The 13,834-nt window shown below is 54.7% G+C and overlaps 1 protein-coding gene across 8 annotated transcripts in view; it reads right to left on the bottom strand.

Annotated features, from left to right (window-relative positions):
* LOC122388275 (GTP-binding protein 1-like) overlaps positions 1-13,659 on the bottom strand; it is a 44,701-nt gene extending 31,042 nt beyond the window's left edge. Inside the window, exons 1-7 of one of the 8 annotated variants that reach the window (XM_043379200.1) lie at positions 13,567-13,659; positions 9,109-9,337; positions 8,278-8,389; positions 3,803-3,912; positions 3,046-3,116; positions 2,045-2,208; positions 1,639-1,779 (exon numbers count right to left, since the gene is read on the bottom strand). In XM_043379200.1, the coding sequence (XP_043235135.1) occupies positions 1,639-1,779; positions 2,045-2,208; positions 3,046-3,116; positions 3,803-3,912; positions 8,278-8,389; positions 9,109-9,258 (748 nt within the window). In that variant the 5' untranslated portion in view covers positions 9,259-9,337; positions 13,567-13,659. Of the gene's footprint in view, positions 1-1,638; positions 1,780-2,044; positions 2,209-3,045; positions 3,117-3,802; positions 3,913-8,277; positions 8,390-9,108; positions 9,338-10,394; positions 10,511-13,566 lie in introns of those variants that run through there. The other 7 variants (XM_043379202.1, XM_043379205.1, XM_043379208.1 and 4 more) reach the window with 7 other exon arrangements.
* Positions 13,660-13,834: the final 175 nt, after the last annotated feature.

Raw genomic sequence — 13,834 nt, forward strand, 5'->3', positions numbered from 1 at the left:
ACCCGATAACTGCACAGTGTAATATTTGTGTACTAGCTAACAATAAAGTAGGTACGCTGCAGACGAGACGATCCGTGAAATATCTCGTAGTGTTAGCCCATTTTACACCAATACGATAACGTCCCTCCCCCTCCCGCCCGCCGGCGTGTATATGCACACAACCGTCCGCGTACGAAAATTTTTGTTACAGAGAGTTCCGGTCGTCTTTTAGGCAATCCATGTAATGCCTAGGCAACGAGTGCACTCAGTTAATTTTGACCATATTTCAGGGCGTGCCTGGCCTCCGCCTGGCATTTCATGAAATGCCTAAAATTTTCAGGCATTCGCTGTAACGCGCCTATTTCTACGAAGATTTCAGTTTTTGCCGGCATTCCATGTAATGCCTAGGCATTTCATGACATGCCGGATTTCACCCGATGCCTACGACATATGTATGTATCCATCTCAGGCAGACCTTGAAAATATTTAGCGTAGGTATCTGATGACGCCTGTAGCTGATTCGACATAACACTTCACTCCGTAAATGAAGTCAGTCACGCGAATGCTTTGGGTCTCCATCATCACCTCGCGACTTCACGGATTGTGCCAGCTGATCCAGAGGGTCCTGCAAGCATAGGTCTGCCTGCCGTAGAATTTTGTCTCTTACACTGCCGTATCACTACCCACTGTCCACCACTAAGTATTGTCAATGGCCATATGGCGTCATCAGGGTACAATTTGCTGCCGACGCCGGTTTTGAGATGAATTTGAGGCGCACCTGACAAACAGGCACTTCCCAAACGGAACGGTGCTGCATCAATGTTTTCATATTGATCGTGTTCGGACAATTTTTAAACTCCTTAAAACGGTTGGATACGTTGTGTAGCAATTTTTTTGTAGATTCAGATGACATATTTTATTTTGTTTAACTTGTTAAGGTTAATGAGCTATTGCACATTTCACCTTACTTATTGAACGACCTAGCCATAAATCTGCTGAGACTCATTGATGGCAGCGGCCGAGCCCCGGGGCAGGACAGGCGACGTCACGGAATGAACACTCGGCGGTTCAATGTCGCGGCAACACATGGAGAAGCGTCAGGACAACGTAAAACGCTGTCTAAATGGTTCGCGAAACACTTGCTATGAGTTTTAGGACAAAAACCAGTGGCCCGGCAGCTTCCCCGACCTAAGCCCCATTAAGAATGTATTGTCGGTTGTGAGGGAACGGCTCAATCAGCGGGAGCCGGCTGCCAGCCGGAGTCGGCTCGAAGTGAGCGGTGGACCACCCCACCGGTCGGCCCGCTCCGGACTCTCCGTCCTCAACACGGCCCAGTTCCGTGTTTGATCAGCCGGCCGGCCGGCAGACACTGCCCCGGCGGCGCAGCCGACGACCGGACCCGGGCCGCGGCCACTGCGGGGGAGATACGGTCCGGGCAGCGGCCAGCGGCCTCTGCGGGGAAGACAGGGCCCGGGCAGCGGCCAGCGGCCTCTGCGGGGGAGACACGGCCCGGGCAGCGGCCTCTGCGGGGGAGTGGGCGACCCGGGCCACTGGGAATCTACCATCATCTCGGCTGCAGCTAGGCTGAGAGAGCCGTGTACCGCGCACATGTGCTACTCCTCCCCTCCCTGCCGGCTCCCTGCTCACGGGCCCACTCACCGAAGACGGTGGTTTTCAGGTACTTTTCGTGTCCGGCCAGGTCAATGAAGGTGATGACCTTGGACGATTGTCGGCAGATGCGCACCCAGTCCAGAGAGCCGTGCTCAGGACGGTTCACCACGCGGCCCTGACTGTCGAACCCTGAAACACGCGCCACAGCGGCACCATAGTAACAACAGCGTAACAGCAGCGTGACAACAGCGTGACAGAACGGCACGAACAGCGTAACAGTGTCGGAACAGCAGCGTAATAACAGCGTAACAGCACTGAAATCCGACCGTAACGGCGTCGTAACACGCGTCACACCGCGCGTGGGCACGGCTACACAGTACTCAGGGCGGCGGCCGGGCCGGTGGCCGGCGGGGTCCGTGTGAGGAGCCCGCTGCCGGCTGCCCGCGGCACGCACCCAGGATGTCGTTGCCGACGCTGGATGTGCGTCCCGACTCCATCTCGTGTTTGTGCCGGAAGAGCCGCTGCCGGGCCAGGCCGCGTCCGTTGTCCAGCTCGCCGTGGGTGAGCACGCCGAGCAGAGTCGACTTGCCGGCGTCCACGTTCCCCACCACGGCCACCCTGCCGGCGCACAGAGACACACGCGTCAGCGGGGACGGACGGACCGCACCCTGCCGGCGCACAGAGACACACAGACACGGGTCAGCGGGGACGGACGGACCGCACCCTGCCGGCGCACAGAGACACAGAGACACGGGTCTGCGGGGACGGACGGACCGCACCCTGCCGGCGCACAGAGACACAGAGACACACACAGACACACACAGAGACACGGGTCAGCGGGGGCGGACGGCCAGAGGCCGCGCGGAGCCGGGACAGACAGACAGACAGACGGACAGACAGACAGACAGAGGGAGGGAGCCGCCACACGTCCCCCTCCCGAGCCGCTGCGCCCGCGCAGTCTGAGCTATCATACCGCGTCAGTACACGGTGCTGGCCATACACGAAGGGAAGACGGACTGCTCGGGGACCCATCCGACGGGACTGCTCGGGGACCCATCCGACGGGACTGCTCGGTGACGATGATAGCGGGCAGGGCCGTCCGACGGAGCCCCCCCCCCCCGCAGTCTCCGGCGCCGCCCATTTCAGTCGCCGTGTAACCAGATCTCGGCGCGGGGGCACCCGGGGCGGGAGAGGGGCGGGGGGAGGCCCGGAGCCGCCTCGACACCGGTGGGACGCTCAATAAAGGAGACACGCGGCGGGCAGCGCCGGCTGAGGATATCTACTGGCGGCGGCCGTCACACCGACTGGATACAGATCACAGGGCGGGCGTCACACCAACTGGATGCCGATCACACGATACACACCAGCGAGCGGCCGCCGTTCAACACCTGATGGCTGATTCAATATCCGACCTGGTCACCCAGTGACTGCCGATTCAGACGGCGTGTGACGTACCTGACCTCCATAAAATCCTGCTCGTCGGCCCGCTTCCTAATCAGGTACTGTCCGGTGACGCCCTCTTCCACCTGGCGGCCAGCGGCAGGTCAGGTCAGTTCACACTGCCCACGTCAGCAGGCAGGTCAGTTCACACTGCACAGGTCAGCAGCGAGGTCAGTTCACACAGCACCGGTCAGCAGCGAGGTCAGGTCACACTGCACAGCTCAGCAGCGAGGTCAGTTCACACTGCACAGCTCAGCAGTGAGGTCAGTTCACACTGCCCAGGTCAGCAGTGAGGTCGTAGGTCAGCAGTGACCTGTGACCTCACTGTGAAGCACAGCACAGCGGGGTAACAATATGCAAAGTAGGCGCTCAGCCAATAGACTAGACACGGGCCGTCACATATCTTTGTGTTATGATTTCCGAAGTGCTGTGATAACCTGTAGTGGGAGCTATTCCCTCGGGTACCGCGGAGCAGCCGCGCAGTGGGGCCGGGCCGTTCAGGGCCGTGAGCGGTTACTCGCAGTGGGGCCGTTCAGGGCCCGTGAGCCGTCGCTCGCAGTGGGGCCGGGGCCGTTCAGGGCCCGTGAGCCGTCACTCGCAGTGGGGCCGGGGCCGTTCAGGGCCGTGAGCGGTTACTCGCAGTGGGGCCGGGGCCGTTCAGACGTTCATTGAGTCGTTACTGACAGTGGGGCCGGGGGTGCACAGTGTGCCCGTGAGCCGTCACTCGCAGTGGGGCCGGGGATGCACAGTGTGCCCGTGAGTCGTTACTCGCCTTTTTCTCCCTGAGCAGCACACAGTCGGCGTCCAGAGTGGCCGCCAAACTCTGCAGGGTGGCCACCGAGGCGGCATACTCGTCCGGCGGCAGGCCCGCCTCGCCGCCACCTGCCGGACACAGCACAAACTGTTATTGCGCGCCGCCGCCACCGGTGGCTCTGCCGGACACCGCACAGCGGGCGGTGGCAGCGTCACATGAGGAAAAGGGGGCGCGTTGACAGCCAAATATTGGACCGATCAATGGGTTCATTTGTCACACATTTCTTATCACGATAATTTGACTTATTCATAATCATCGTTATTATCACAATGCTTGATTTATATAGCACAAAATCGAATCCACTTCTTACCGCCGCGGATCGTTTTATCACGCTGCTAAGTGCTATTTTACGAGTAGACCAGTGCCATGATAAATGATAATGACACGACAACATCATTTTACGTGTTATTGGCATCTTACGTACCCAATGCACATCCTAAAGCACAGGCCCCAGTTGTGAAAACAAGTGTCGCTCTTTGTTAATTGTTTTATCGCAAACATTGCCTTTACTGTGCCATATGAACGAGGGATACCTACCCGACGACCCAGGACACTGTCAATCCACAATCTGTAGGCATTAGGTTATCAGAGACAAGCACGATGCTCTACAGTCTACATTTCCAATTGAGTTCATCATGCAAATTTTACACCGAGTGTGGGGACAAAAGTCAAAGGTTTGCTTCGAGGGAAAACACAAACCTTTGTCTATTGCCGCCAAACTATGCGGATATTTTTTGACGATGATTAGTCGAATCCTAGGTGTGGAGCTACGCGCATCCTGGTGTTACGATTCCTTATTAACCGATGACGTAGTCGAGTTATCATCAGTGTTGTCAAGAGAAGAATAGATACATACCAAGCAATGAACCTAGTCCTCCCAGCCCCGCCGGACTCGGCAGTCCGCGCCCAGCCCCGCCGGACTCGGCCCGCTCTGCCGCTGTCCGTGCCCGCCGGACTCGGCCCGGACTCCGCTGTCCGTGCCCGCCGGACTCGGCCCGCTCTGCCGCTGTCCGTGCCCGCCGGACTCGACCCGCTCTGCCGCTGTCCGTGCCCGCCGGACTCGGCCCGCTCTGCCGCTGTCCGTGCCCGCCGGACTCGACCCGCTCTGCCGCTGTCCGTGCCCGCCGGACTCGGCCCGGACTCCGCTGTCCGTGCCCGCCGGACTCGACCCGCTCTGCCGCCCGCTCGGCCGGGACGCTGCACCGCTGCACCGTCACACAGCTGCGTTCATCGGTCCGCTGAGATAGCCGGGCGGACCGCGCGGCCCGATAGCTGTACAGCCGACACGGCGCCGAGAGGTGCCGGCACTGAGCACGGTGTCGGCTGGTCGGCGCACCACCGCCGGCAGGCAGACCCGTCCCACCGCGCTCCGACTGCGCATTACCCGCGTGACCGGCGAACACTCTGACGTCTGACCGGGAACACAGCCGTCCCACCATCTAACACGGGTAATGGGCAGTGATATCTGACCGGTGATATCACAGCCGTCCCACCATCTAACACGGGTACTGTGCAGTGATATCTGACCGGGGAACACAGCCGTCCCACTATCTAACACGGGTACTGTGCAGTGATATCTGACCAGGGAACACAGCCGTCCCACTATCTAACACGGGTACTGTGCAGTGATATCTGACCGGGGAACACAGCCGTCCCACTATCTAACACGGGTAATGTGCAGTAATATCTGACCGGGGAACACAGCCGTCCCACCATCTAACACGGGTACTGTGCAGTGATATCTGACCGGTGATATCACAGCCGTCCCACTGATCAGCCCCCCCCCCCCGCGTCCGACTCGCCGGAGCGAGGTGGGACTGGTAGTTATATACAGATACACTCTGGACTCGCAGTTCACCGGGACCGCTAGAGCGGACTGACAGAAGGAGTCGAGACGAAACGCTTGGTTTTCCACCTATTGAAGTATCCGCAGGTAATCTAAAGGCTAGAGCGGGCGTTGCTGCCATTTCATAACAACACTGAAGAAAAGTAATGTTTTGAAGAATATCGGTTCAAAATTAACGAGAAAAAATAGTTGAGCTACTGCCTGTACACATTCATTCCATCAGGATTGCAATCATCCAGACTTTGAATCGCCATTTTGTCATCAATTCGTCTCGCGTCGCCGATAAAAATATCAGTCTCTCTTCAAAAACAATCGCTAGATCATGACCGACATCGCGACCATCCAAGCTGCCCGATGTAGGCGGCAGGTGAGCAAGCAGCCACTGGCGGCGGCTGCCCGGTGCCGCGCCGGGCGCCCTCCGGTGCCGCGCTGCCGACCCCCGGTGCCCCTGGTGCCGAGCAGCCCGCCGCCGACCCACCTTCTGCCACGCCGACCCACCTTCAGCCACGCCGACCCACCTTCTGCCACGCCGACCCACCACACCGACCCACCTTCTGCCACGCCGACCCACCACACCGACCCACCTTCTGCCACGCCGACCCACCTTCTGCCACGCCGACCCACCTTCTGCCACACCGACCCACCTTCTGCCACGCCGACCCACCTTCTGCCACGCCGACCCACCACACCGACCCACCTTCTGCCACGCCGACCCACCACACCGACCCACCTTCTGCCACGCCGACCCACCTTCTGCCACGCCGACCCACCTTCTGCCACACCGACCCACCACACCGACCCACCACACCGACCCACCTTCTGCCACGCCGACCCACCTTCTGCCACACCGACCCACCTTCTGCCACGCCGACCCACCACACCGACCCACCTTCTGCCACGCCGACCCACCACACCGACCCACCTTCTGCCACCCCGACCCACCTTCTGCCACGTCGACCCACCTTCTGCCACCCCGACCCACCTTCTGCCACGCCGACCCACCACACCGACCCACCTTCTGCCACACCGACCCACCTTCTGCCACGCCGACCCACCTTCTGCCACACCGACCCACCTTCTGCCACGCCGACCCACCTTCTGCCACACCGACCCACCTTCTGCCACACCGGTCACCGACCCACCTTCTGCCACACCGACCCACCTTCTGCCACACCGGTCACCGACCCACCTTCTGCCACCCCGACCCACCTTCTGCCACACCGACCCACCTTCTGCCACGCCGACCCACCTTCTGCCACACCGACCCACCTTCTGCCACACCGGTCACCGACCCACCTTCTGCCACACCGACCCACCACACCGACCCACCTTCTGCCACACCGACCCACCTTCTGCCACACCGGTCACCGACCCACCTTCTGCCACCCCGACCCACCTTCTGCCACGCCGACCCACCACACCGACCCACCTTCTGCCACACCGACCCACCTTCTGCCACACCGACCCACCTTCTGCCACGCCGACCCACCTTCTGCCACGCCGACCCACCACACCGACCCACCTTCTGCCACACCGACCCACCTTCTGCCACGCCGACCCACCTTCTGCCACACCGACCCACCTTCTGCCACACCGACCCACCACACCGACCCACCTTCTGCCACACCGACCCACCTTCTGCCACGCCGACCCACCTTCTGCCACACCGACCCACCTTCTGCCACGCCGACCCACCTTCTGCCACACCGACCCACCTTCTGCCACGCCGACCCACCTTCTGCCACGCCGACCCACCTTCTGCCACACCGACCCACCTTCTGCCACGCCGACCCACATTCTGCCACCACGACCCACCTTCTGCCACACCGACCCACCTTCTGCCACACCGACCCACCACACCGACCCACCTTCAGCCACACCGACCCACCTTCTGCCACACCGGTCACCGACCCACCTTCTGCCACGCCGACCCACCTTCTGCCACACCGACCCACCTTCTGCCACGCCGACCCACCACACCGACCCACCTTCTGCCACGCCGACCCACCACACCGACCCACCTTCTGCCACCCCGACCCACCTTCTGCCACGCCGACCCACCTTCTGCCACGCCGACCCACCACACCGACCCACCTTCTGCCACACCGACCCACCTTCTGCCACGCCGACCCACCTTCTGCCACACCGACCCACCTTCTGCCACGCCGACCCACCTTCTGCCACGCCGACCCACCTTCTGCCACGCCGACCCACCTTCTGCCACGCCGACCCACCTTCTGCCACCCCGACCCACCTTCTGCCACCCCGACCCACCTTCTGCCACACCGACCCACCTTCTGCCACACCGACCCACCACACCGACCCACCTTCAGCCACACCGACCCACCTTCTGCCACACCGGTCACCGACCCACCTTCTGCCACGCCGACCCACCTTCTGCCACACCGGTCACCGACCCACCTTCTGCCACCCCGACCCACCTTCTGCCACGCCGACCCACCTTCTACCACACCGACCCACCACACCGACCCACCTTCTGCCACCCCGACCCACCTTCTGCCACGCCGACCCACCTTCTACCACACCGACCCACCACACCGACCCACCTTCAGCCACACCGACCCACCTTCTGCCACGCCGACCTCGTAGATGGTCTCTCCCTGTCCCTCCTCGACGCGGGCCGCCAGCCGGGAGCGCAGCAGGTCAAACTGCTCCGTGCTGGGACTGACCAGCACCGTCTGAAACGGAGCCGCCGCCGGCGTCACAGCTGACCCACTCTGAGCCTCGAGGACGGACAGAGGTGACTGCTGCTGACTAACAGACAGACGCAAACTGCTGACTGACTGTCCACTCAAAGGACAAAGCATGTGAGTGGCTCAACAATCAGGTATAGATCATATAAGAAAAAAATCCTGTTGTGTCAAATAATTCCCAGTAATAGGCACTTAAATGAACTTGAACATATAAACACTTTGCACATGGTACATATACACTTTAACATCTATTCTTAGAATGACAAAACTGTGCCATTTTATCTCCTGGCCACTGTATACCTACTTGTATTTCAGGATACTCACAGCTTGATGGCATTTCTTGTCTGCTTATTGGTGAAACGAACATGGTGCATGTCACTGCATGTGACTGATCAATAAGTGACTAAGAAATGCCGGCAGAAAAATTAATATATGAAAAAACTGAAAGCCTGCTAACAAACTTGCTCAAACACCATACAGTCCCTTAGACTGCTAGCATCACCTTTGGTGTTGAACAAGCACAGTGTAGTTCAGCTAGAAAGGTACCTATCTATCATACTATGACCTACACTGCTCTGCATAAAATATGCACTACACTATCGCATACTCACAACAAAACACATGTGCACAGAGCTCCAGAACTAACAGGTTCTTATCAACATTGTTAGGGTTCAAAGTCCTGCACAGCAAAATGAGAACCTTACCTTATTGCTGAGAATAGCAAACTTCTCCTCCTCCATCTGTTCCTCAGAGGTGAGTCCTGCATCTTCCGGGGCAGCTGCTTGGGCGGCACCCCCTTGGTCTAATTGCAATGCAGCTCCTTGTGGCTGATTTAATACCTCTGTCTCAGCCATTTGCAAAGTGGTGAGTGCAAACCAGGACTGTTAATTTGTTGTACTGATAACTATGAAATTTTGTTAACAATCTCTGGCACTGAAACATAACAAAGCAGTTAAATATATAACTCAAACTCAAACTAAATCAGTAGGCGGAACTATGGTCAAGCGTACCCATTTTCGGGAACGCATTTTCGTTCCCATGTTTGGGAACGATAAACCCAAATATGGGAACGCCATGTAGGCATTATTTAAAACAAGAAAAAGAACCGTTAAATGACGTCCAAAAAATAGAAAACGATCGTGAACCGCCTGATAGTTGTCTCAATATTGTTGGGAAAGAGTTTGATATTGTAAGGCCCATCGTAGTTTCAAATCGTTCCCCTATTTCTAAAGCAGTCCATCACCCGGGCCGCGAGCCCAAATTTGGGAACGCTCTCGTACACTGGCGCTGCAAGCGTTCCTTATTATGGGAACGGCGTACCCAAAATTGGGAACGATTTCACCGACGCCTTTCAGGGGCTCTTTTCATTAACAAGCATCACGTCCAACGCCGCAAATTATTGTTAACGCAACAATCATCAGATGACCTTTCCGGCAAGACCGTTGCATGTTTCGCCCGGTCTTCTGCGCTTTTATTCCCGTCGATCTCGCAGCGGGCACGCCCCCCTCTGCAGGATTACGTAATCCACAACGCTCAGCGATGTTCAACAAGGTCTTCCATACCTATATCCACCGTCCGCGCCGAGGGTGGAGACATGTCAAGCACCTGTCTGCTAATCACCGAGAGTTGACGAGCACAAGAAGTATCCAAAAATGGGAACGCTGAATATGTTACACCCTCAAAACACCTAGTCCCAATGAAAATCTAGTTTTTTCCTTTCTTAATGAGTGTAAGTGGCAAAAGGCCTGGTAGGATGGGCACGAGGAATGATCGAAATCAGCATAAAAATTATAAATAAGCCACACAGAGCGACCTATATCAGAGAAAATCCCCCCAAACGATCATGCTTAGAAACGCCGAAGACAAAAACCACGCTCATGACGCTGCTTATAAAACAACGCTCAACAGCTAGCATCCAAATAAAATATGTCTTTCAGGGCTGATGAAATACAGCTGAATGATTTTAAACCACTGAAACTGAGTTTACAACAGTAGTTCGGTAAAATCACTGACGTTCCACGCGGTCGATCGCCCCGACACCAAAAGTCAACAATATTACCTCGGGACTGTCCGCGTGTTCGCTTGCATATGTCAGCATCTGGTGTCGCTAGAATGAAACTTCATAAACGTTTGTATAATTGCATGCAGATTGATATCAATCTCGTACATGCAGATTCCGGACCCTTTCAAATCGCCTCAAAATTGGCATGTAGACCAAACAGGACACGCTGATCACGAATCTGAAGTCCGTTCCGCGGCACATATGAAACTTTTCCCGTAATTGACGAATTACGGATCTGCATGCAGATTCCGGACCCTTTCAAATCGCCTCAAAATCGGCATGTAGACCAAACAGGACACGCTGATCACGAATCTGAAGTCCGTTCCGCGGCACATCTGAAACTTTTCCCGTAATTGACAAATTACGGATCTGCATGCAGATTCCGGACCCTTTCAAAACGCCTCAAAATCGGCATGTAGACCAAACAGGACACGCTGATCACGAATCTGAAGTCCGTTCCGCGGCACATATGAAACTTTTCCCGTAATTGACGAATTACGGATCTGCATGCAGATTCCGGACCCTTTCAAATCGCCTCAAAATCGGCATGTAGACCAAACAGGACACGCTGATCACGAATCTGAAGTCCGTTCCGCGGCACATCTGAAACTTTTCCCGTAATTGACAAATTACGGATCTGCATGCAGATTCCGGACCCTTTCAAAACGCCTCAAAATCGGCATGTAGACCAAACAGGACACGCTGATCACGAGTCCGAAGTCCGTTCCGCGGCACATATGAAACTTTTCCCGTAATTGACGAATTACGGATCGGCATGCAGATTCCGGACCCTTTCAAATCGCCTCAAAATCGGCATGTAGACCAAACAGGACACGCTGATCACGAATCTGAAGTCCGTTCCGAGGCACATATGAAACTTTTCCCGTAATTGACGAATTACGGATCTGCATGCAGATTCCGGACCCTTTCAAAACGCCTTAAAATCAGCATGTAGACCAAACAGAACACGCTGATCACGACTCCGAAGTCCGTTCCGCGGCACATATGAAACTTTTCCCGTAATTGACGAATTACGGATCTGCATGCAGATTCCGGACCCTTTCAAATCACCTCGAAATCAGCATGTAGACCAAACAGGACAAGTTGATCACGAATCTGAAGTCCGTTCCGCGGCACATCTGAAACTTTTCCCGTAATTGACAAATTACGGATCTGCATGCAGATTCCGGACCCTTTCAAAACGCCTCAAAATCGGCATGTAGACCAAACAGGACACGCTGATCACGAATCCGAAGTCCGTTCCGCGGCACATATGAAACTTTTCCCGTAATTGACGAATTACGGATCTGCATGCAGATTCCGGACCCTTTCAAATCGCCTCAAAATCGGCATGTAGACCAAACAGGACACGGTGATTACGAATCCGAAGTCCGTTCCGCGGCACATCTGAAACTTTTCCTGTAATTGACAAATTACGGATCTGCATGCAGATTCCGGACCCTTTCAAATCGCCTCAAAATCGACATGTAGACCAAACAGGACACGCTGATCACGAATCTGAAGTCCGTTCCGCGGCACATCTGAAACTTATCCCGTAATTGACAAATTACGGATCTGCATGCAGATTCCGGACCCTTTCAAAACGCCTCAAAATCGGCATGTAGACCAAACAGGACACGCTGATCACGAATCTGAAGTCCGTTCCGCGGCACATATGAAACTTTTCCCGTAATTGACGAATTACGGATCTGCATGCAGATGCCGGACCCTTTCAAATCGCCTCAAAATCGGCATGTAGACCAAACAGGACACGCTGATCACGAATACGAAGTCCGTTCCGCGGCATATATGAAACTTTCCCGTAATTGACGAATTACGGATCTGCATGCAGATTCCGGACCCTTTCAAATCGCCTCAAAATCGGCATGCAGACCAAACAGGACACGCTGATCACGAATCTGAAGTCCGTTCCGCGGCACATATGAAACTTTTCCCGTAATTGACAAATTACGGATCTGCATGCAGATTCCGGACCCTTTCAAATCGCCTCAAAATCGGAAACGGACGGACTTTGGAGTCGTGATCAGCGTGCCCTGTTTGGTCTACATGCCGATTTTGAGGCGTTTTGAAAGGGTCCGGAATCTGCATGCAGATCCGTAATTCGTCAATTACGGGAAAAGTTTCATATGTGCGCGGAACGGACTTCGGATTTGTGATCAGCGTGTCCTGTTTGGTCTACATGCCGATTTTGAGGCGCTTTGACAGGGTCCGGAATCTGCATGCAGATCCGTAATTTGTCAATTACGGGAAAACTTTCATATGTGCCGCGGAACGGATTTCAGATTCGTGATCAGCGTGTCCTGTTTGGTCTACATGCCGATTTTGAGGCGATTTGAAAGGGTCCGGAATCTGCATGCAGATCTGTAATTTGTCAATTACGGGAAAAGTTTCATATGTGCCGCGGAACGGACTTCAGATTCGTGATCAGCGTGTCCTGTTTGGTCTACATGCCAATTTTGAGGCGATTTGAAAGGGTCCGGAATCTGCATGTACGAGATTGATATCAATCTGCATGCAATTATACAAACGTACTTCATAACCAGGCGAAAATTATTATACTTGACCTCAAAATGTAAAAAATGCTTCATTTTCCTTAAAATTGCATGTTAAATGTCGTATAACCCATATTTCCACCATTCTGTCATTTTTAAAAATCATTAAAAATATCATTCCACGGTCAATTTCCTTGTTCCACGGTCAGATTAAAGATAACTTTATGGAGATTTAGTAGATACTTAAATCAGCGTGCACTTTTTTGAGACGTGATGCACTTTTGAGTTTTAGTGGGCGAACGGCCGAAAAATTGCCTTCCGTTCTCATAAATGGGAACGCCCGTTCCCATATTTGGGAACTCCGTTCCCAAAAATGGGAACGTTCCTATATTTGGGTACTCATGACCATAGTTCCGCCTACTGAAATCATTAACAAGAATACCGTCAGGTGGCCGGAACCATGTCTGAAATAGCAGCAACCGAAGCTTTTATGGTGTGTGTGAGCGGCCTCAACATTGTGCAACATCTGTAACGAAGCATGTCAATAGTTAGCCATATTTGGATGATGTTAAATACCCTAAACTTACATCAACCACCTACACAGACAGCTGGATGAAAAGCCCCTTGGGATTCCAAAACAAAACATTGCGCACTCCTCGACATATGCGTCAAAGATGAAACAGCTCAAAAAAAAAAACTAGTCATGTATTTTTTCCTCTGATTATTCTCCCTTTGATAATTAATTATACGGTCTAATTAAAAGTAAATCGATAAATTGGGATTCTTGCGTGGAAAACAATGTAAAAATTCAAGTAAGCCCTTTTTCTAACGAAATTTTACGCGTGAAAAATGAAA

Source organism: Amphibalanus amphitrite, unplaced genomic scaffold (genome assembly GCF_019059575.1).
Source record: "Amphibalanus amphitrite isolate SeventyFive unplaced genomic scaffold, NRLGWU_Aamphi_draft 000316F_arrow, whole genome shotgun sequence".
Lineage (NCBI taxonomy): Eukaryota > Metazoa > Arthropoda > Thecostraca > Balanomorpha > Balanidae > Amphibalanus > Amphibalanus amphitrite.